Genomic DNA, 26234 nt, shown 5'->3' with positions numbered 1-26234 from the left:
AATGACACACCATGTATACAGACAACTCATTAGCAACTCTCTTTTGTTTTATTTCAATGTGTTTCAAGCCGAAGAGACCACGTAATAAGTTATAATGTGTGTTAAGATTCTTACTCATCTGGCGTTACGTATTGAATATTCTGACGTTGAATTGGGATGTGGTGAGGTGTCACTTAAGATTATTACCACACAATAAATCAACATCCATTCATTTATGGCAGAAGAGCATTCCCAGCGTGCATTAATTCTTTTTTGGATGTTATAATTTTTATGGTGCATTTTCAACGTTTTTCTTTATCTAATCATGGGTGTACTGATAGGAGTTTGGGTGCTGCCGCCCCCTACATCAGAACATGGGGGGGGGGGGGTCTAAACCATGCATGATATTACATTTCCTACGCGAAAATTGTTATAGAATCTCGTCTAATTTCTTGTCAAAATTGATAAATTAATTCAAAATGTTCGATCTTCGGCCCACTCGCTTTGGTCGCTCGCAAATTTGTCAAAACAATGCACTAGATGCAAAACTCAACACCTTAGTAAGTTTGTCTCATTACGTCACTGTTGTAATCATGGTAATGCATATTTGGTAAATACAATCAAACAATTAGATTTATTGATTGCGGTGCAGGATTGCTTAGACTATCTTGAATAGATCTGTGGTGACATCATTCATATTTTCTTTATATAAAAAAAAGAAGACAACTACGTTCAAACGATTTGCCAAGAGTAGGGTAAATAGAGCATACTCCAATGTCTTTTCAAATATTTCGGTTCTTATATTCCTATTTGTATTCTTCAGATTATATTTATACTGTAAAATTTCATTGATGTTTATTGCTTCGTCTATGCCCTTTACCAAATCCGTACATTTACCGATTAATAATTGGTTGATAAATTATTGATTGACTAAGCGGTATCAATATTTATTATTTTTGAATTTCCCTTTAATAACAAAATTACATTTTAAAAATAACATATGCAAAGAAATAGAAATATAATCACTGGGTTTCGTTTTTTGGTTATTCTCGAATAAATGTAGTAACACTTTCATAAATCTTAAGTTTACAGCATATTTGTGTATGAAATATAGTTATTAACAAAAAAGAAATATACCATTTAAAGAAGCCTGATCTGATTTGTGTGAACATGGTCAACTGTTCTTTTTTTTTTTCATTGTGAATATAGGGATATATTAAAAAAAGATGTGTAGTATTTAAATACAAATTTACTTAAAAATATCCATATCTTTGTATCCCATATAGATAAATACCCAAATATGAGAGAGATTGCTATCTTTATTTTTATTTCTTCCTATAACTTATTATATAACAAGTGTGTGTGTATTTGAGTTTTGTCAGACGTGTATCAATCAGATATGATTATTTACGTCTGGGACTGACCTTTAACGTCACCATCCGAAAGACGTGACCAGGGCTCGAACCTCGAACCTCTGCATCAGTTTGCAACTTCCCCACAGCTTGGATTACAAGCGCACGCCACAACACCCAGTTTATATAACAAGGGACCCTTTCTTAAATATTTGTACACCAAAGGTAGCCACGTGGTCATTATCGTTGGTGGATCGGGGAAGTGTTTCATACAGCATTCTGTCAGATATTTAGTCTAAAAAAAATTATCGGAGTCAATCAAATGAAAGAATTTCATTAGCTTATATATATCAAATAGTGAGTAAAGAAACCCGGACTATTTTACTCATGAAATGCACAGACCATTATTGAGTTCCTATCTAAGGATAAATGGCGCGATATATGCTGTTCTTCGCCAGCACAATCATTGGACCGTGGCAGAGAATTCAAAGAGGGGCAGGAAAACACCCGTGTTTTTACACAACACCGAAAGTGTCCTTTTTTATCAAAAGTATTCCATTTCACGTTCTGATTAGTGGCACTTTTAACTTTGCGCGATGATGCCCCTTTATGTTCTTTTTATTCGCGCAAATTATCCATTTGATGGTGTGATATTAAATGTATCTTTCTTTTAATTTCCATTCCATGATTGGTTATTTTATTTGTGAAAATTTGAATTAAACTAAATTCCTTTCAATCAATCAATCAATCAATCAGTCAACCAATCATATCGATGAGCACCATTACCAATACCAATAAATCTGTCGTTTAGAAGTGTGTTCTTTATATTCTGGTAAGATTATCTGCAAAGCAACGTTAATTAATAATCCGATATGTACCACCTTTGATTTCTGCTGAGTTTCGGGTCTAACGTCGAAATTCTCTGTTTTTTATGTCTACCACCTGTCCATATGATGCAACATTCAAATTCTAATTAATTTGCCGTTAAGCTGAGATGAAAATCCTATTTGATTGCAATAATTGCCCTTAATATATTTTCCCCCTATTTATTGCTCAATTGAACACTGCTTTATTCCCGGCTACTGATAAACATGTCCTCTCACAGTGATCCATTCACCTTATAATTGAATATGTGTTAAAGGCGGTGGCGGACCGTGACCCGGAGGAGCCCCTCCAATCATATGTCTCATTCGGGTCACGGTGTTGGGGGTAAGTGGAATTGTCTCCAGACTATGAACCACGAGGTCGGGGGTTCGAATTCCACCGCAACATTCAAGCAATTGTTTCCTTTTGATAAAAATAGATTATATAAAACATTTTAAGGCCATTCCAATGTTTAACCATTAATCGATTTCATATCTTATCATGCTTTTTTTTTAATATACATTCTCCCCTTATATTTAGACATCCGCCTCGCTTTTCTATTTTAATATTCCAACGTGCATCGTTTATACATTTCGGCCTGACATGTCAATAATAAATAAAATAGGAGTATTATCTATATCTCTCATCAGTAAAAAAAAAAAAAGGGCTTCATAAAAAGGTATTTCCGGTGAAGTGAAGCAACAAAACAAGGGTAGTATCAGATGGGTCATCGCACCCTCTACCCTTAATCATGAAAATTACTATGAATATGATAAAATAAGAAAAAAATGTAAAGGTGTCAAGGGTGGTCACACTTATGCGATGCTGCATAATCTTCTCATCAAATAAGGAATTTATTCACAACACTATATGCTTCAGTAAGTACTATTTTTACTCGCTCGCTTCATGCCCTCGTGAATGGTCGGTCAGTCCTCATTACATTACAGTCGATATGAACTGAAACGCATTTTTTTTTTGCTGTTGTCATTATTCATCCTTCCGGATAGAATCACAAATATTAGCGTTACATGTACATGATGTCTGCATACATACTGTATCTATGCCAAACAATTATGTTTCTTCCTTGCTTTTACTCTTTATTTTAGAGGTGATTTTTTTTCTAAAATGGTGCCTATTGCTGTTGATGCCCCCCTTCTTTTAAGACGCTAAATCCGGCCACCTCTGATACCTGCACCCAACGACAAGGATGCGGATCCGATTTGAAAATCTTATAAGTATTCCGACAAGTTGGTAAAATAATTATTACAACGTTTTCATATTTTACTTAAACAAAATAATTTTCGGCTTCTGAGAGAACATCTGTTGTAATAGCAGCAACTCTCGTAAAGTTTCATAAACTGAGTTACTGACAGATGAGAAAATCCCCCAAGAATGTCACTTTCGACTCGATCCCTTTACAATGAGTCCAATCAAAGAATCATAAAAGAAATTTCTGTGTTGTCTGCCGTTGAAGATCCAAATAATGGTCTTTAAATTCCAAGTTTTGGTTACGAGAATCGTTAATTCAATCGTAAATGTCATATATGTATGATTATTAAGTCGGAAAAGTTGCCAAACGTGTTCGCAAGAAAAATGGTTTAAATCAAACAGTGTTAGATGGAATACGATTAGTTAAATTCTTTAAAACATGTAGCGATGTTTGTTACAAAAAAATATTGGATGAAACTTAACCAAAATTTTACTCAATATGTAAGTTTAAGATCCACATGCATCGGGTAAATTAAAGAAAAAAAATGATATTTTTCAGAATTTGTTTAGGGAGCATTGTCGCATTTTCGAAGCCCGTGGCCACGATTTTTTTGCGGCGGGGTTCTGAATTCTAAAACGTGGACCTTTCTAGTTCGTTATTAGGCCCGTACCTATGATCCTTTCCTTTACTTCCAGGGGCGGATTTAGCTTTCCTCAATAGGAGGGAGGCGGAAATATTTGAATCCACATTGAAATTTTAGGTACATCTTAACCTTTTTTTCTTACGAACAAGATAAAGAATTTCTCACTGGTTTCGCTTTGGAAAGTTGGGCTCTATCCAGCGAAGTGTTTCATGAAATTAGTTGTCGGATATTTTATCCGATCGTCTGTTTTATCCGACAGTCGCCATAGTAACGGCGCTTTTCAGCCAATCAGAACCAAAGTTGCCAGTGTCGGATGCAAGTGTTGATGAAACACTCTTCATGCATGCCAGGACGCGATTATTTTTTTTGGTTATGTCATTATTTGTGCGCCCGACGCGAGATGACAGTGGGAACGACGACATAATAGGCTGTTTTGGAGGTTTTGAATCAGATTACAATTCTTGGACTTGTATTTTTTTTCAGAGTCTTGCCGTAATTTTTAATTCAAAAAATATCTTTGATAAATCGATCTAAGCGACACTAAAACTTGCGTCCGTGAACTCGTCTGTAGGATTTGCTTACTGATTGAGCCACACCAATCGAACTGTTCGATGGGTCGAAAATTACGATACAAGTTAACTTTTCGTGTCTATGAATATTAATGAGGCGTATACTGACTAAATAAATCATTTTATATCGTATTCCCACTGCTCTTTCGCGTCAGGTGTAAAGGTATTGACGACAGTTTGGCCCATATACCTTTGATGGTGGATTTAGACATTATCATTATAACATGCTAATTTTTTCTAAAGTGAATTATTAATCATCAATTAATCACTCAATTGAAATATTGTATGTCGGCTAACCATGACAATGACAATGAAAATTTAGAAAACGGGTTTTAAAATTTACTCAATACTTCAAGATTTTAACCGTTACACTTCAACACAACACGCATGAAAGTCATGCCGTATAAACCATGTAAACGTTATATATCGCACGTATTTCAACAATCAGAGGAATTAATATATATTTTTATGATTAATGGCAAGCCTTTGGAAGCTAATGACACCTGTTTCCAGTTAATCTCCTAACTAAGGAATAGTAGAGAAATTTCGTTTTCTATGAACGACTGTGACCTGTACGACGGTACTAATAGCATGACTAGGGTACAACGTGATGCAATGTGGCTTTCCAGTATGTCCGTGCCAGTCTTTACTAGTGAACATGTTGAAATTGTCCTTACCATGCCCTGGAGTAGGCCTAATCCACTTTTAACAAGAGGGCGATGGGCCCGGGGTTGCTGCCTAACATGCTTAAGACACTGGCAGATACTGTTGATGTTATATAGCATTTATATTTAGTTGAGGAAAAAACAGAACAAAAACAAAATAATAGGGGATCAAGATAGCCAGATATCGATTTTAAAACTTTCCTTTTCTTGACATGCATAATCAAAATAAAATGAAATTGTTAATATGCCATCGAAAGGGGCCTTTTATGTATTTTACTGAATATGATCAGGTGATATTGCCATGCATTGTTCATCACACGCAGTTAAAAAGGGTAATTTCATTTATTAAACCGAAAACAAAAGCAGTCTGTTACTATAAATATCTTTTGTTTATTATATCAATTATTATTGTTGTTCCCTTTTTCGTCCTGATCATAACCAGTCACTGTAACTGTAACCTATAAAAACTAAATGCTTGTACAAGACGAATTGTTTTTAATGATATATTGCGACATATGGTGAAAAGGCCTACTTTCTATTAAATATAAAATAACTGATTATTTGATTTCCTTATGGGTAATGAATTAACTATTTCATAAATATTAGATTTCGTCATGAAACCACTGGCGTTATTTCGCCACTCATTAATTAATGAGTGGCGAAATTACGCCAGTATTGATTATGATGTGCATATTGCTTTGGCAAGATAAGCCACTTTCGTGTTTTACATCCGATATCGAAAAAAAATTATAATTTCTATGGTTGATTTTTCCTGAAATTTGGTATTTGTCATTAAAATAACAGTTTTCCCCCCTCTGGAATAAAAAAAAATGAAAGAAAGAGAGAAAGAGAGAGAGAGAGAGAGGGGGGGGGGCATTGGCGGCGGAGCAGAGGATTATCTTTTGTGTTTGGGGGGGACGCAACTAAACGCAAACACAAAAGATAATCCTCTGCTCCGCCGCCAATGGGGGGGGGGGGGTGTTGTTGGGGTGAATGTGGCTTATTTTGGCAAAGCAATCATATATGCACATCATAAACAGTATATGTTGAAGTCGATGATGGCATACCTTCATCATATTGTGTTGTAATTATTGTATCTTCAAAATCATCTTTTTCATTTTATAGATTTGATTATACATATGATTTATGCCGAATCATATCAAATTATAATGTTTTTTTAATTTATTTTCCATATAAGGACTCAAGATTGTCATCATCGTAGTGAAGTATTCAAGTATTTGATATTGCATGCAATGTAATAAAAAGAAATAGTTAGTGTGCATCATTGGTTCTTTAGTTTGCTTACCACCCATGACGTATACGAATAAAGAAAATCAATAAAAAAAAACATCACCAAAAATATTCAAATGAAGACATTCATGAATGTCTCAGTTATAATGAACAAAAATTACTTCTTATATTCTGACTATCCATGCATGTTGAGCTTATAGCGCCCCTCCCCCTTAAAAAATGACCCCCCCCCCATCCGTGTCACATAGCTTAGAATTCCCCGTGAAAGATAATGTTCTCCATTACTACTGGCCAAAAGGGAATATAATTTGATGAATGTGAAGAGTAATGAGTAGTGACCAATTGTGTTATTAGTGGCGGCAGAGACCGGTTGTTAATCTTGTCAAGTCAGATAGTTTATACTCGATAGCGATATAGCTTCGAGAATATGTTGGACTAGTGCAAATGGAATTAAGTTAAAAACTTCAAAGCTTCAATGATTTTTGAAGGGAATCGCATTCCAAACAAAATATGTATTTAAAAGGAAAAAAAATAAAACAAACATAACGCTGATATTTCATCAAAGTCGGATGTGAAATAAGGTTTTTCAAAAAATATCTTATTTTGCACAAAACGGTTACATTCAAATTAGATGTCACACATTCACAAAATCATTGTAGGAATTATACAAACTAATTTTTGCATAATTGCCAAATAGGAACTTCTTAATTGATTCACAATAGTTTAGAACAATAGCAATCCCACATGTTCAAGGAGGAATCAAATTTTGTTCATAATTATAATGAAAAAAATAATTAAGATTTCATTAATTTTCACGTGTAATAAAATACAAAAAACTTGAAGTCTTAGGTCCTCTCATTTGCATACTGAGGAGAATGTGCATCACTGTTATATGGAAATCAAACTTTCTTTCTTTTTATATCATTTCATTTTATTCTTTTCCATTTCCAACAATCATTTACAATAAGTTTTGTTCCATACATCTTAATACATGATCAATAAAACAAGGAAAATCTATATGTATAATATTCAAGATAACCATACATTTCTTTTTAATCCGATTTTGATTATTTGGGTTTTTCGGGGTCATGCTTGTTCGATTTTCCTTCTGTTATTCAATACAACCTTTTGTTTGGTTGGACTTGGCTATTTTGTTTATTGTTGAAGAAGTGCAAGATCCACATGCAAATGATGAATTTACCATGACCAATAACCTTGATGCTTGCGTCATCCTATGAAAATGCTTCCCATTCATTCAAGAGATTGGATCGAGATTTCATGATTTAAATGTTTTCGTTATTCATGATCAATTTAAAAAACAGTGCGTTGAATATGTTTATATATTTTTTATTCAATTTATTGATAGACTACATGAACAAAACAAACATACACACTGTTGTTACATTTAATCCATGTTGATCGAAAAGGCCAAAACTATGTTTTAATAAGAAATAAATTCTGGATAAACTAATCTTATCTAAATCTCGGAAACATTCCCGTATCTCTCCATTTGGTACAAATTAATATAAAATATTATTTGTTTTTAATATCACCGTTGCCCCAGCATAACCATTATTGCAGTTTGAGGGTGGCACTCCCATTTTATAGATTTGTTTGAATACTTAAGTGTAATAATTTACGAAAATGCTCGTCGAAAATTAGTATTCTTATATTTTCACACACAGCATATAGTGATTAAAGGCCGGGAAGTTCACCTGACAAAAAGTTTATTGTGAAAATAGCAAAAAAATAAAAACCATTACCGAAGGTTTCAGAAAAATCCATCAAAGAATATATTAAAAAGTTACTCGAATTTTAATTATTTGATTTGTGACGTCATATGCGAGCAGCATTCCTACATAGCGAATGGTAAAACAATCAATAAAATGTAATTTTCTCAGAAAATTGAAAATGGTTTTTACTGTACATGTTGTATATCCATAGACAAATAATTCCACACCCGATCATGAATAGAAAACAAAAATAGGTCATGAAAATCATGCGTTTTGTACTACATAATATAAGGGGTAGCTCCTCGTTTATGACGTCCCAAATCCAAAACTTTAGATTCTAATAACTTTCTTAATCTTTAATGGATTTTTCTCAAACCTTGATCAATATTTTTCATTATTTTTTCTGCTATTTTTTTTTACAAACAAAAAAACATTTCATCAGGGCGAACTTCCCCTTTAAATTCTCAGTATGGTACTTTGTGAAAAAGAAGAGAGAAACGGGAGGGGTGACTTCACCATGTGTGGTTGCAGAGTGACATCATTTGTTCTACAGTCATCGCTGAAGATATCATTTGGATTTTGATACCATATTGATTAAGAATTCATAGGAAAGTGTACCTTTCTTTCTGTTGAATGGCTCCTGCTAGTTCCCCTTACGTTTGACGTGGAGTCTCCAGATCCCACCAGGAGCTCAAGCATAACCGTCAGAGGAAGTGAGGGGGAGAGATATGAAATGCCATCAGCAAAAAATGGGCTCGAATTAATTCCCGCTTGTTATCGTTTCTACTGCTAATTATTATTCTAGCACGCGCCGCGTGAATTGACGCGACTAGAAAACAAGTCTCGCCATATTTACCAATTTTGCATTATTTATAAAGGAGATATTCCCTCGCAGAATTGCACACAGGCGAGCGCGCACGCGCGCTTGCACACAAAGAAAGTGAGAATGAGAAAGGGGATCAAGGGAAGGGGTGTTGAATTAGAGGCGGGTGTGTGGAGTGGTGTGTGATTGCAAGAGAGAACGATTGTTGAGCGAAAAGAGAGAGAAGAAAGGGAAGTAAATAAAATAGATTTTTTTTTTCATAGCTAGAAAAGGGAATGACGCACGGATATGAAAAAAAGGGAGAGATGGGGGGGGGGGGGAGGAGATGGATGGAAAAAATGGGGATGGGGACTACCGTGAAGAAAAGTATCGAGTTCAATGGATTTCGCCTCTTACCTAAAAGAATGAATAAAAAAAAACAGAAAGAGGAAAGAATGATGACAATCAGAGAAGAAGGGTAAAAATCATTTAAGCATGGATATGGGGAAATTTGTGGTTTTGGAATGATCAGGTTTAAAAGGTGGTCTTAAAAAAATAATGAAGGCGAATTGGGGAGATGATCTCCATGATGGAATGGTGGAGAGAGGGACAGAAAGAGGGTGGATGGAAAAAGAGAGAGAGCAATGCAGAAGGACCATGGATGTGATGGCGAGTAGGTATATTGAAATGGGTTATAGGGGGAATACGCCAGGGAAAGCATCTCGTCGGGCAAACTTGGCCGTTCCGCTCACGTATACCGTGGCAGCAGGCCTGCTCAAAATATACTAAGTTTGGTCACTAAACATGCCATCTATCATTTTGTATGTGTCAGGATCGGGCTATTCGTGCCAAGTGCACGGAAATAGAGATGGAATGGTGTTTGTTTTGGTTTGGATGTTCGTAGGTATCATAAAACATAAGCGCTCCTGAATGGAGTGTAGAGCGGTGCATTTGATGTTAGGAGCAGCCAGCGTCTGGCCATCTCCCTAACCCCTTCTCCTTTATTCCCCAGCGCCGATTCGAACCCCGTGTTCTCACAGGCTATCCCGGTTCACTGTATCGACTCGACCTCGTCCCGACAAGTTCAATAACATTTTACATCTAATGTTCTCTATTCATAGTGCGTTTGTTTTGCTCTTTTTTATTATTAACGTTTCAAAACATGTTGTGTATCCCATTGCTCACCATGATTCACAATTCATTTTTTTAATGTATACATGATCACGATGCTAGATCTGACCTCTGTTGCCAGTACACAAACACATTGCGAAAAAATAATCAATATATTTGTCCATTAAGATATTTTATTTTTGTTTTTCTCCAAGAAATTGTATTTTCTATAATCTCGAGCCACGAAATCACTACGAGGTGAACTGATCTGTATATAGTGTCCAAATAATGTTAACAGGGTTTTCAGCTGTACCGTTTTGGACATACCGCTTTAAATAATTTTTCTTTACATTAATAATCATACTTTCTTAATATATAACGCTTAACACTTACTTTATCAGTAATCCTTAAGCCCTCTACAGTATTGTGCATCATAATTACCCTAGCTTTCTCAATAAATTCATGCCAGGTACCATTTTACCTCACATGGGGTAAGTGCAGCACAATGTGCGTCAATTCCTTGGTGAAGGTGAAGAAAAACACACCGTGGCTTGGAATCGAACTTACGTTCCTCAGACTGAAAAAAGGGAGATTCATAACCACTAGATCATGGCTCCCCCATTTTAATAGTGTAAGAATACCATGCTATCATTTTATGGATGATGACAGGGGTTTACTACATATATGAAGTTCAGTATGCCTAAAAACCAACAACATTATATTTTTTGGGGAAAAGGTTTACCAACTAATTCGTAAGACAGTAATCGAGTACACTTCGAGTAACTTTTTGATCTCTGACAGTTTGATTTATTTGAGGTCTATTGGGAGCTCAATTCCTTTTTCAAATCATGAACAGAAAAGGAATGCATCCATATTACAAATAAATGACTAAATAGACAGTTTCTAAGGGAAAATGGAGAATGCGTATTTTCTTTTCTTTTTTATATTTCTATTTTTTTATTCTTGACTTTGTTTCTTGTGCGGTTCCTTCATTCTTTTTTGCCTTGGTTTAAAGCGCGGAGTGTCTCAATTTCCATACAAATGAAGGAGTTTGTTCCCTTGCCGGCGATTTGGCAGACGAAAAACACGAAACTCAGAGATGCATGAAAATGGATGTTAAATACATGCACAGGCTTCATCGGGTCCACGAGCTGGGGGAGGAGATAAAGAGAAAGATGTCTCCAATTTTGGCGCCATGCGTGGACTCGACTTGCTGATTTTTTTCTTCATTTTTTTCAAGATTTCAAATGGATATTTTTTTTCATCTTACCTCCCTCTTTTCTCTCTACATATATAGTTGTCCCATTCTCCCTTTCGCTCTCTTTTTCTTTACCTAACATTATTTCTTAATCTATGGAATTTCTCTTTCGTCTTTTTATGTCCGCTCCCATCTTCTAACCTTTCTTTTTGCTCTCTTTCCTATTTCTCTCTCTTATTTATTTCCCATGATGGGGATTTATTTTTATATCCAACTCTCCTCTCTACTGTCAATCCGATATCTCTCCTATCTTACCCGAAGAAGCCGAATCACATTTTACCGAGCATCTTTGTCCTTATGTATAATAATGCGACTCCATGGTACTTGGTATAGCAGCCTGATATTGTGTAAAGTTTTACTGACAAATACTATTTTGTGGTTCTAAAAATGAGACAGTCACGGCCAGTAACTTAAAAAGTATCAATGTTAGTACAAAAATCACTACCAGAAAAAAATCAAAGAAATCTTTATCATGTAGTCAAAAGCGTAATTAATTTGCTCGTGATAATACGCAGTATGAACAGGATGAAAAGTTGATTAGGTCACTCGATCAAACGATTTCCTTATAATCTTACTCTTTGTATTTATATTTTTATATTTTTTCATATACATTTCTTTTTTTGGATGTATTAATATACATATCACTTATAGATACATATTTACACTTACCTTATTCTCTTAGTTTGTTTAATGCTTTATCATATACATGTATACTTATATGTCTTTTGCACATTACCAGTTGTTCCCCATTCTTTTCCTTTTTTCCCCCACTCTTATGCACCAGTTTATTATGCCTTTCTTTGTAACCTGTTTGACCCACCTCTCACTAATTCTCTTGTTATTCATCCCTCTATCACTGTTTTGTTCCAGATCCTGTCTGATGTTGCCTGCCTCATTATCTTAATCCCTCTTGGCCTTACTTACACTAATTTCCCTTTGTGTCTGCCTACTCCTTTTCTTTCATCCCCTTCACTAACCTGATTGGTCTTCTCTACTCACTAATGCCCCTTTTGTCTCCTTGTTTCTAGTGTTGCTGTAGCTTGTTTGTGGTCTATATTATGGTTGTTCCACTTTATATGTTTATCATTTTGCCTCCGACGAAGATTCTGCTAAGATCGAAAGCTTAGGCCCCTTTTTGACTTTCTCTTTAAAAAAAATGATAAATTACGTTGGTTAGAATCTAAAACTGCGTAAACTATGCACAGACGAGGACAAGATGAATCTACCAATATTTGTTTATGAAAATCTTTATATATATATATATATATATATATATATATATATATATATATATATATATATATATATATATATATATGTTAACAATATTCAATACTTGCTAACAATTCAATTGATGTTGGACAAAATTTACCTTTACATTGATTAATTCTTTCCAGGTAAATCAATTTTGATCAAACTCTTAATGTATGCGTGTTAATTGTGTGTTAATGTGTATCAGTAAATAAGAGTAATGAGCTATTTTTTCGGGAGGGGACATAAATTATAAAAATCTATGAGAGAGCGAAACGAACGAGCAAATATTTGGCCATTTTAATACAAAAATCTTATTTTGTGATAAAAATTTACATCATATTCGAAAGTAAGTTAGTATTATATTTTCGCCATTTTCCCTTTCCTTTTCTCTTTTTTTTTCTTGATCGTGAACATTTTTGGGGTCCATGAATTATTAATGGGTAAATAATTTTCAAAAAGGTCAATCAAAGTTTGATTACCATATTAGGTTACCATGTGAACTTGTGCTTTGATAAAATTATCTACCACAGTCTATCAATGTTTAGTAACATTGTGTCAGATATTAAGAGAGCACCATAATCTCTCAAATAAAACTGGTTAATATTACTTGATGGAGCTCGGGATGATGACTGTTTAAGGTATATTTGAATACTATTTACTCAAATTCGACCAGGACGGTCATTTCTGTAAAGCTTATTACCTAGCTGACTACTAATCTAATAATTAAAAAAAAATTGTTTTCAGAGTGAACTGGTTGGAAATGTTTTGTTGTTGTTATTTATACTAATTTTGACAAACTGTTGATGTAAGCATGTGTTTCAAAACCGAGGCAATTATTTAGAAATCAAACCATATTCAGGTCTGACAGATTTAACAAAAGAATAACTTATCAATTGATAAATTAATATTTATGAAATCAGGCTGCACGGGAGTGGAAATAGAGTTTTTCTGTATAAAGTTACGCGAATTAAGTTGATTGAATTCCAAAGCTTTTTTGATAGTGTCACGGTTTCATTGTTGCTTTGTTATCGGGTTCTCATAATTTTCATTCCATTCCCCCCCCCCAAAAAAAAAAAATGTTTATTAACATGTTGAAATATACATGTGTAGGTTAATATAGATGATAAATGAATGAGAAACTCAATATAAGTACTTATATCAGGGGATGATCTAGCCTTCGCCAATAGGGGGGGGGGGAATTTTTTTTCAGCCATATTTTCCTCGATCGGCCGCTCAAAGTTGATTTTTATTTCTTTCTTTTAGTACCCAAAAGTCATTTTTTCGCTTTATTCTTATAAATCAACATAAATATATAATAATATTATAATCTGTACTTAAATAGTGCCAGCGCGAAGCGCGAGCTAATTTTTGCATTTTTATTTTTTTGCATTTTGTCCTAAAATTTAAACATTTTGGGCAATGTTTGTAATCCTGAACAAGATGTGTATGCAACTAAATAATTACTGCGAGTGCGAAGCGCGACCAGAATTTTTTTATATACGTTTTAAACTGATCGGAAAGGTACCTGTTAACATGGTTACGGACTGCTTGCAGTTAACCATGAATGCGCTACATCTTTCTATAATTGAATAATGCGAGCGCGAAGGGCGAGCTGATTTTTATTTTGGCATTTCTACCTAAAGAATTTTTTATAATCGTTAACAGGATAGGTATATAACTAAACATATTGATGCGAGCGCGAAGCGCGAGCGGAAAAATTCGAGATTTAGACCTAAAACGAAACACTCTATTCATGTTTTTAAATCTTGAAAAAGGATGAGTAATTGGGGATCTTCCTACATTGGTAATGTGAGCGCAAAGCGCGAGCAGAAAATTTTAGATATTCTGATCTGAGTCTGGATAATGATTTGAATAGAAAACAAGCTGCGTATCTGAATAATCATGTGCGCACCTGTTTCAGATTTAGACCTAGAATCTGGGCATTCTAAATACATTTTTATCATGAAAATCAATAAAGCGAGCGCGAAGCGCGAGCTTGAAATATTTAATATTCCGATCTGTAAAGGGTCAATTTAAGCTCTATATTTCAAGCACTTTGTAGGAAAATTGTGAGGTGGATATAGATTGCATAAAGAGCCGATATTTTTCATTATTATTACTTTGAGTTTTAACACAGGGCCGAGACATTCTAAGGACTTCATGTCATCATATGATATAACCGCGAGATGAAACTTGTCGACATTCCATTCTGAAAAAGGAACAATTTAATTATTATATTGATATATTTTTTATTAATCTAATAAGCCTAATGAGAGCGCGAAATCTGTTAATATTATGGCCTGAAAACTGGACATTTCAAGCATTTTTGTAATTATGAATAGGATGCATGAGTTAATATATTTTTAACAATTAATGCAAGCGCAAATCGCGAGCCGAAATTTCTGATAATCTGTCATGAAATGGGGACTTTAAGTAGTTTTTGATAGAATTAATATTGAGATATACATAACTCACCAATCAAAATGCGAGCGTGCAGCGCTAGCTGATACATTTTGACAACCAGACCTGAATAGGGAATTTTTTTAGATAGAAAAATCAAACAAAGTAATGAAAGTTCGATTTCCGAGCTGAAATATAGTTTATTTATTGACTTCCAAACTTGATATTCTAAGCTCCATATTGAGCTATATATGTTGAGCTATATCTTGTTTTATTTACTTGTCTTCCTCCTATTTTTTTCTCCTCTTCTTTCCCTCCTTTTTTTTTCTTTCTTTCCCCCCCCCCCCTTTTTTTTTTTGCTCCGCCAATGGGGGGGGGGGGGCGGGTCCCTCGACCCCTGGATCCCATTCTGCCTGTGCATATATGACATAAACAGATAGGTAAATTGATAAATTAGTGAATAGGAAATAAATTTAACTAGTTTTTCCTTTGTCGATGACAGTGTCATGGCAACTTAATTTGAAATTTAGTGCAAAGCTGTAAGATTCTTTGAACACACCTTTGTTAATATCGTTTCTTAGAATCTTAATATTTCATGTCACAAGTCATTCAAAAGAAATAATTTCCAATCATTCGATATTTTTTTGCTAAATGATGGGATAACGCTTTCTGCTAACAAATTTCATTTGATTTATCACGTAGAAAGTCCCTTTCAATCAAAATTCTTTGTAGAAAATTCCACATCTGAACAATTTTTTAAATAATTTGTTCTTATTTTGCTCCCCATGCATGGTCGTATAGTTCTTGAGGCGGTTACCCGGCGGGTATGAATACTTGATAGTTCAGCTTCATTGAAGCGCTGCATCTGACTGGGGTTATATTCTTGCCCCGATTCTAGGTCTAATTTCCTCGTGGTATTTCCCCCATCTTGTCACATTTTCCAGTCGTATTTTGGATGACTCTCATCCGTACAAACAAAGAAATAAGAGAGAATATTATTCCATTAGATATGAGCATAATGATTGAATATCAAATTGGTAGCTGCAAATAATGATTATTAATTATGCTCATCTCATTGTATAACAACCATCCAATCATTGCAATTTTGATATAGGCTAAGAATCATCCCTATACGACATCAACCCGTGATAACAGCAGATATATTTATTGTTATTTATGGTATCTCATGTACGCTATATTCCGTTCAGTTTGAATCTAATTGCTCGATCATAATATCGTTTTTTTTCTAATTTGTGTTAAATAATACCGATATATAGTCGCCTGTTATCATTAATAATCTTCTTTTGTGCCCTTAAATGTCATTAGTTTAATACCATGATATTATACCAGGTTTGCATTCAATGCAATTTGATGCAAATATCTTATATAGATTGTGTGTGATAAATGAAAACAATGTTTAATAGAGTCCTGCATTTTATTCATTATATAAATTTTGTAATATTAAAAATAAACGCCGATTTTTTTTTCTCACATAATTTTGAACCTTTATAATTCATTTTCAAATCCTATGCAACATGCCTACATCTTTCCCATCTCCTTCCGTACATACCAGCAATCACTCTTTGATCATTTAGCGCATTGTAAGCGAGATGTTTCGCCGAGTCTTCGGCGTAGGTCATCTCCCGATTCCCTCTTGGGCCTCCATGGTTGCTCATACGTGAAATGAAATTATTATTAATGTCTGAAATGTATCATACGATACCCACCATTAGCTGTCTTTTGCAGCCTCGTGCGCCTTCCCTTTTTTTCCGAAAATGTCCATTGAGGAGATTTTATCGTAGTTTCCCCTTCCTGGGTTTTATTTTATATTCTAGCACAAGTACATTAGGAAGAATTTATGAGTAGGCCTATATACAGTATGCATGGTATGTATACAAATGAAAGCCTGATTGAATATAACATCACCTTTATTATTTCGGCATCATTTTTATTTTAGGGTTGATACAAGTTATATAATAGTATTTGTATCCGTTTTCACCCTATCAAGCTTTGCCGTATAGTTGATTAATCTGATAAACATAATTATGTTTCATTGTTACGTTAGTAGATCCATGTTCTGATGAACGCCGATAGATATCGATTGCCGGGCCATTGTTACATATCCGTCAATCTCAATGCCTATTTTATTAGATGTAAATATGGCAAACAAATAAATAAAGTCGGATTGATATTTTTTCCAATTTCTTATTTATGTCTCAATTCATGCATCTAATGAATGTGGAACCTGTTTTGAGTGCTATTAGGGAGCAAACCAAAATTACATTGAAAATCTAAATATCATAGAATGGGAAATAAATCTTATTGATTAAAACTCTTAATCTTATCTTGGATTGGTCTCCAATAGAAAACACTCAGACTGTTTTTTAATCAAAGACATTTTGAGTGTTCGGGAAACAAGTGATATATTTGGGTTGAAAACAAACGTTTGAAACGTCGTGTAAGGGGGCAAAGCTGTTCTTGACCTATTCAAACACTTAAGGAGCGATTTTTGCTCTTATAAATCCATCGATTGTCTCCTACATATCCATCAAGCAAATTAATTTTATCATTAGTCTGTCTGTCATCATCCTACCCCGACACTAGCTCACAGTCCGTCTCATCAACCTGACCAACGACGATATGGGACACGTTGCTTATCTCTTCGAGATCGTGTTACCCGTCGATTAGGCCAATGGGTGTGTATCATTTCGCGCGCTTTGGGGATGCCTCTTGTATCAAGGGGATGCCTGTGTTATCAGAGGAAGCACCCGTTGCTAATAGAGACCGATATATAATGTACTGTGTGTTACTCGTAGACTGAGGCCCAGACGCGTATCACTGGTATAGTTTGGAGTGAATGCGATGACGCTGATAAATTTCTGGGAAGGGGCTTGTATTTGACAATAAAGGAAAGAGTTGCGTGTTTTTCATATTTGTGGCAATTTGCTATCTTCCTAATTTTTTTCATAATAAGAGTGTGGATTTTTTTTCGGGAGAAAAATAAATAATTGTCCATGAGTTTTAAAGTAATTTTTGTTTTCCCCTTGGTCTACAATATACCAATAAATACAGCTAAGGATTTAATATAAAGTTGCATGACAAAGCATTTTTCACACTCTAGAGCAAGCACAATATATATATATATATATAACATTGTTTATGAAAAGGCGAGTTTTGCTTTTCTTATCTGACATGTCTGACCTTCTGCGAATTAGGCCGAATTTTACTTCAAAGCGCTGTACATGTATATTAGAGTAAACGTGCATTCATCAAAAGGAAAATAATCAAGAACCATTTTGACTACAGCTGATGAATTTAACTCTCGATATATAGACCAGTCTATAACAAGATTAAGACTTATGATTGGTTGTTAAGAAATTAGGAATTACCTCAAAACACGGAATATGCCCATCTATGATAATCATAGTGTCAATATTTCAAGAGGTCAACAAAAAACTCGTCAAAGTGTCTGATTTCTATTGACTAATCAATACCGCAACAGGCATTATCGTTAATACCTCTATGATTCTTATTTTGAAGCCGTTCGAGATAAAACATCAAACATGCACCGACGAGTAAAAACACATAAGTGCTGAATTTGCTAGGATAAAAATGCTATTAAAATTCCCTATAACCGTGTCCAGTTAAGACGGCTGAGACAAAACGCCTTTTTTTTCATTCTTTTTTATTTACCTTGTATACGTTGATTATGTTGAGTTCATCGCTTTTACGTATGACGTATAATCTCTCCAGTAGAATTTTGGCTCTTTGTGCTTTGTGATTTAATGGATGCACCCAACAGTGCATAGCAAAGTCATGATGACTGACTATTAAATCAGTTATCTAAATAGTGCAGTCTTCGGTATAACTCGTTCATGGATCGAACCCACTGCCTCTGTAGCGGCGGATCCGGTGCTAGGCAGATATGGTTCTAGGAACACTATCTGCCGGCGGATCGTGTTCCAACAGTACCCCGGCGGATTCAGAACAAATTTCTTTTCGGCAGATATCGTTCTTGCTATCGTTTCTCGATCTGCATGCACACCTTGTACATTTCCTTCAAAATTATATTGGACCTACCATTATTATTTATCTATTTGAATAGGAAAATAAGTAATAAGAAAATTAAACCGCTTCAACCCGTCAGATATGGTTCCGAGTAATGAAAGATATCTGCCGCTGATACCTGCCGGCGGATACCGTATCCGCCGGTGGAACCAATCTGCCGCTACACACCCCCCTCACAATTTCATGAGCCGGACGCCCTACCATTGACCCACCATGTATACTGACATAGCTCTTCGCACCAATTGAATTTGCTCATCTTTGATAATGTTGATGCTTCCCATCAACAAATGTCTCTTTCATCATGTTGAAGGGCAATGTACACCTCCACATTCTTAATTCTGAAGCTTGGATTCAGATATTGTTATATACATGATCCTTTTAGGGAATGGTTATGACCTTTGTGACACATCACAATCCATTTTGAATCGTGTTCTCTATGGATTCGTACTTGCATGAAATTAGTGATGCAAGTGGCCCTTTTCTCTTGGTTTCACTGTCTTGATGTCAAATGGAAGAAATTTAATGTTTATATTAACGCGATCCTGGAAATGAGTGCACTTTTAACGAACAAATTACAGCATATTGGGAATAAATGTATATATTGGATACAAGTTTATGAAAGTTGAAAGTCAAAAGAAACGTTATTGTAAGGGGATCTACAGACAAACAAAACCACTTGGATGAGGTAATAAGATCTTGGGCATTTTAATACTAATACTTGACATGGAGTGGAGTAGTTACAGATGTTTTTGTTTCTGATGGTCTGTATAAGGGGACCTGAAACTGTTCGCTCCGGAAAAGATTTCTTAAAATGAGACTCACAATATCGATTTTCGAATATAAAATTACATACGTACATTTTAAGCATTTATTTATTAAACATTTTGTTTAAGATTATCATAATTATGATGAAGTCGTATATGAGCCTGGGTTTCTGGCTATTTTTAATCCAATTTGAAAGTCGGGTTGTGGCTGACGATTTTAAGTGGTTTTGCTTTTCATGATTAAAATATTGAATTACTGTTATTAATTATGTCAATCAAAATTCATTTTCATATCATACTTTCTTAGCCAAGACTTCAGTTTGGTACTTGTTTTTTAATCGCGCTCGTGATCTTGAACAAAAAAATGAAAAGTGGTAATTATCCAGGCCTATGATAGGCTTGTCTACTTTTCTGTCTCACTGTCTCTCTGTCTATTGTGTCTCTCCCCCCCCCCCCCTCTCTCTCTCTTTCTCTGTTTTTTTTTCGGTTTCACCATTCATCTATCTTTGTTTTCTTTCCCAATCAAACCCACTTTATACATTCATAAAACCAATGTTAAATAAAATAATAAAAAAATTGATGATCATATCTCGTCTTTCAAATTTCGTATCTTGTAGATGGCAAAAGAGGGCGACAGACATACACTCGACAGCAAACACTGGAGTTGGAGAAGGAGTTCCACTTCAGCCGCTACGTGACAAGACGTCGTCGCTTCGAGATCGCCCAGAGTCTCGGGCTCAGCGAAAGACAGATCAAGATCTGGTTCCAGAACCGGAGAATGAAATGGAAGAGGGAACATGGATCAAACTGTAGTATGACAAACCAGCAGGATCAAATGCCCAGTATGGCTGATTTCATTGGGTCGTAGACTGCGATCATGTCAAATTTAAAAACGGAAAATGAACATTATTACGTAAATGCTTTTCCATAGAATTCGGATTGTTAGTTATGAACCAATTAAAATATATATTTATATGAAATTAATTAGTTTGGTCAGCTGGATAATCTCAATTGTCACTGTAAAACCATCAATTTGACAACTTTGTAAAATGTGCATTTACTACCAGGGTGCACAATATCATCATCTCCCTGGTAATACAATATATCCTAAACCAAATCCACTTCATCAGTTCCAAATATATTAGAAATGGTATTCATTACAAACGTCAGATGGTCTTTCCCTCATCATGCTCAAAGGAAGTGGTTTTGTACAAAGCGTATTATATGCTGTATGTTTAATGAGAAGTAGAATTTTGTCATACAATTTTGTTAATAAATCGTTTCAACTCATGGCATATTTTTTATATTTATTCATCGAAACCTATTTATTTTTTATCAAACATTTCTTCAACAAAGTTACCAAAGAAACAAAAACATTAAACAGATGTTTACTAATAGTTCCATAATTTCAAACAATGATAATTGATGAGCAAAAATCTGCTACTGCCAAATGATGCTGCATATTTAAAGCATCAAAGCTGAGGTACTTTGAATCATGTACAGCACGCATGATGTTGACTTTTATTTATTGAATAGAAAGCATATCTACCTTTGGAGAGATTCTTTACATTACGTGAAAGTTTATTATGATTTTCATAAAAAAATGAAAATGTAAGTATAATATAAGTAATGTAAAATATGACCATGATTAAATTACCATGAAAACGCATTCGTTAAGTCCAAAACGTTTGATATTTTCGTTTTATCTCATTGGGTAAAAATTGTAACTGATGTTGGTCAACGAATGCTTTGGGATGGTTGATGGCAAAATTTGGGTATCGTTTTTAAAACAGTATAGCAGATACAAAAATACCTTATTATTTGTTTTATTGTTAAATACTTTTATTGGCCTACATGACGGCTTGGAAAAAAATACGCTGCCTGGATATTATTTATAGGACGTGTAAATAACTTAGTATTATGATCATTAAAAGTGTAACACAAATATAGTCCTTGGTCATGTTGGTAAAATGAACTTCCTTAATTGCACAAATTGTGATAAAATATATATCTAATACAAAAATCTTATACTCAGTTAGAGATATCAGTTGACCATGTTGACAGAAACAATATTCATTTTCATTATTTTCTTATTCATTAAAATACCGGTGTAATAGCTGTTGTAATACTGAAATGACTGGGATGGGTCTGTCTTCAGAGAAGTATCATCATCTGAATAATTTTGAAGAGGGATATGTGGTCATGGTTATATCTTCTTTATCAATTTGTGTGAAGATGTTTAACAACAAATAATTGAAAAGTGGCACTAATTTTTATTCCAGATGTCAAAGTGAAAACAACCGGAGAAAAATAGTGTGGATGGGTGTAAGTAATAGAGGCGGAGCGTCAATAACGGGATATTTTAGGGATTAGAGATATAAACAGTGATAAAGAAAGAAAATTTGTTAATTATCACACTTTTCTCGTTTTTGGTTTTGTTTTGTTTTTATTGAGAATGTAATTTTTAAATAACCTTTAGTAGCCTTTATTGAACGTTTTATTAAACTATTTTCGTTTGTATTTTACTGTAAAATAAAATTCCAAGAATGTGAACCCACAAGTTTACCTCATAATTTAACAAATATTTATGTAGGTATATTTCAAATAATTTCGATTAAACTATAGAGCATATCATTTTCCTAATTTAAGTTATTACACAGATGAAGAGAAAGCAATTATTTGACCATGACGGGGGTGGGGCAAGACGAGACGAGATCTTTCCAGTTTAACTACAGGGGTATCATAGTGTTACACGACCGATCATTTAAATTCTTCTTTCTCTCTTCGTTTCTTCTTCTTTTTTCTCCTCTTTCTTGAATACGTATATCATGTATATGGAGGTTGTCTCCTGTCTCTTGTAGTGACACAACTAACACTGACATATCTTTTTCCGTGTAAATAAGATTTTATTGTTATTAGTGTTATTCAATAGTTAGAGGATTTGTTTGAAATAACATTTTAAAAAAAAATCACGTTTGGTGAAAGAGAATCAATCTGTATACCTCAGTTAAATCTAAGTAACGTAAGTGTTATCAAACAATTCATAATGAATTAGTCGACTGTTGAAACTGAATTTTCCTCCATTTTTTCTCATTTGTCTGACTTTATTGATATTCAGACGTGATCGTGTAACAACTTTACAATAGATAAATAAATGCTACATTGCTTTGTTATGTGTATTATTGTGTGATGTAAAATATAATATCTGAATAAAAGAGGCTTTTTGTATATGAAATGGGTTGAAATGAGTTTTTCTTGTTTGTTGTGTTAAACTTTATTTTCTTATAAGATCCTAAATAATAATGTGATTGATTAAAAGATAAGTACTTATAAAATTCATAATGATATAGACAAGTGAAACGTAAGGAGCACATAAAATTTATGATATAGCCAAAGGTACAATGGGAGTGAAAATGAAAACAAAAATAGAAATGTGACAATGGGTATCTTAACTGGAGGAGAAAGGATGAAGAAGAAGAAGAGGAGGAGGAGGAGGATGAAGAAAATAAACATATATAGAAGCAGATATTTTGCTGAACGAACGAAGAACGAATGAAAAGTGGGAGAAACAGACAGTATGTCCGTGTGCGAGCGTGTGTGTGTGCGTACGCGGTGAGTGTGGCGGTGGGTGTGAGGGAGAGGGCGTGAGGGTGCGTGAGTGTGTGTGTGTGTAAGGATGTGCGTATGTGAGATGGAAAGTGAATGAAACATATATGGGTTTGAATCCAACTTAGACTCCAAGCAGGTGATCTAATTCTCAGATCGTCTAAACCCACTTGATCTAGTATCGATATATGGTCTAATTTATTAGGTCCAATCATCAAGTCTTGGTCTCACAATTATTAGTCTGTAATTCTATAATGTACTCATATCCAATTCGTCTACTTAACATTTTGTACTTTGCTAATAAAACGGTTCATAAAAATTTCATCTTTGATAGAGCAAATGATGTTGGACCAAGTGGATATTAGGCGAAATGGTTAGGCCTATTATAGCCTAACAGGAAATCGTACAAAAAATAAGATAAATGGCAAACAGGTCAAATATGTGTAGTTTGTAGACGAACTAGGATTACACCATACGCAGACAAAGGTCTTTAGACCAAGTGGCAATTGCATGAAAGCAATTAACTTTTGGGGAATTATTTGTGATTTGTCATTGTAAGAGGGGCAATAGTGATAGCTCGTTTCTCAAAACATAATAATGTTCTGCCAATAAAGGGGTCGGGTGGTATGGACTTGAAATGAGAGGAAAGGGCTGAAACTCACTCCATATTCCAAAAACACAAATAAATGACTTTGAAAGCATTTACCTTCTAATTATATGGTATTATCTGACCGGTTAACAATCCCATCACTACCCTTAAACATGTTAAAAGCATTATGTTAATAAAACACCCAATGCCATGAGAAACAGGGTCGAAATACAATATCAATTCCAAATCAACACACAGTTTAAACACACACACACAAACATAGAGGATTTTAATCCAAATGAAAAGTTACTGTAGTTTTTGAAAGTAAGTGAAGCAGATAGGAATAATTTGAACAAATTTGGAAATAACAACTTCAAGAATGTTTAAAAGTGTTTTGGGTGATTTCAAATTGACTGCGTATGGGATGTCAGTCTGATGCAGGGTAGGGCAAGGGTACCACTGCCCCCCCCCCCCCACTAGTCAATGCCGGATCCACCCCTGGGATAGATACAACTCCTCCATTTGATCAAATACCCAAAATGACTAAAATGTAATCGTTTCAACAGGAAGATGTTTTCTTTTGTAAAGGCATGTAACAATATGTAGCTACTTGATCATGCTGAATGGAAATGTGTTTCGAGTGAAAGCTAAAAAAATAATCATGATACATGGGAAAGCAGTTCGTACAGAGGTACATCATGTTGACACTAGAGGGCGTACTCCCCATTGCTGTGACGAATTGATCAGGAGTCCGTCCCTCTTCTTAAAGGAGAATGAAACACTTGAAACCAGCTGAATCCATATCAAAGAGAAAAATCAAAGAAACATATTGTTGAAAGTTTGAGGAAGATTGAATGAATAATAAGAAAGTTATGAGCATTTGAATATTGAGATCACTAATGCCAGTAGATCTTCCCATTGGCAACGCGACCAAGATCTGTGATGTCACACACGTACAACTCCCTCATTACTTTAGTACTTATTTCACTTATATTCTCACTTTTATAGAGTCTATCACAAGGTGAGGTGTTCTCTTTATATGAGAGGACAAGTACAGAGGTTTCACAACATTATATCATTGATGAATCGTTTGTCATATGATTAGAATGAGCAAAAAGAGATGTTTTGGGGTATATTTTCAGTGTCCAAAAGGGGAGAGTTGTTCTGTGACATCATAGATCTTGGTCGCATTGCCAATGGAGGATCTCAATAGCATTAGTGATCTCGACATTCAAATGCTCATAACTCTTCTATTGCTAGTCCTATTTTACTCAAACTTTTGTTGATCTTATTCTTTGATTTTTCTGCTTTCACAAAAGCTAACTTGCTCCAAGAGTTTCATTCTCCTTTAATACAGGCAAATATCGCTTACCGTAGCATATTACATTTATTAATTAAGAATATAACTTTAAGGCAGGAACATTGTTACTTATGAACTTACATTATGACTTTCAATAATTTTTAGAACATTTAATCAAGGTTTTGATTTAATAGACCATGCAGTACACTATTTTCTTTCTGTAGATTTCTTACGCTGTTCCTTTTCCTTCTTATACTATTCTGTTCAATCTCACCTGTTTTTGCCTCCACTGTATATGTATTTCTTTTTTACTTTAACTGACGTTATTGGTTTTTTTTGTGTCTGTTTTATACTGTGTATTGATACGTTTCTGTTCTTGATGATTTTTTACAACCAATTTGTCAAATCAATGTCTCACTGTTTTATGGAGACAATAAATGCTTATTTTATCTCCCCATATCTTATCTTGTCTTATCTTATTTTACATGCTATACGGGTTCGATTAGCAACATGGTTTTTTAAGTTCGGTAAAAAACACATTTTGTATGGGTAAAAAACATATTTGAATGGGTTAAGCTTTTTAATGAAATAACTTTAAAGATCACCTTCTAAACTGATATTGGAGTCACAGAAAGGGAGGCGACCACTTAAAAATATAAATAATATAAAAATCCACCTCCATACAAATTTACGTCGAAAAAAATCGGGAAAACTAAAGGATAACTCAGAACTTTGATACAAATTGGATGTAAAATATGAAAGTAATTATGTTTTTATTTTCGCTTATAGTTTAAAGAAACGGTGATATGCATCATTG

General features: G+C 34.5%; 1 protein-coding gene across 1 annotated transcript in view; it reads left to right on the top strand.

The window, feature by feature from the left end:
- LOC129256293 (homeobox protein Hox-A7-like) overlaps window positions 1–26234 on the top strand; it is a 53271-nt gene that overhangs the window by 2073 nt on the left and 24964 nt on the right. Inside the window, exon 2 of the mRNA XM_054894537.2 lies at window positions 20540–20764. Within this exon, the coding sequence (XP_054750512.2) occupies window positions 20540–20764 (225 nt within the window). The remainder of the gene's footprint in view (window positions 1–20539; window positions 20765–26234) is intronic.

The sequence above is a fragment of the Lytechinus pictus genome, chromosome 3 (genome assembly GCF_037042905.1).
Source record: "Lytechinus pictus isolate F3 Inbred chromosome 3, Lp3.0, whole genome shotgun sequence".
Lineage (NCBI taxonomy): Eukaryota > Metazoa > Echinodermata > Echinoidea > Temnopleuroida > Toxopneustidae > Lytechinus > Lytechinus pictus.
The sequence above is the reverse complement of the archived record's forward strand: the minus strand, read 5'-3'. Positions and strand labels throughout refer to the sequence as shown.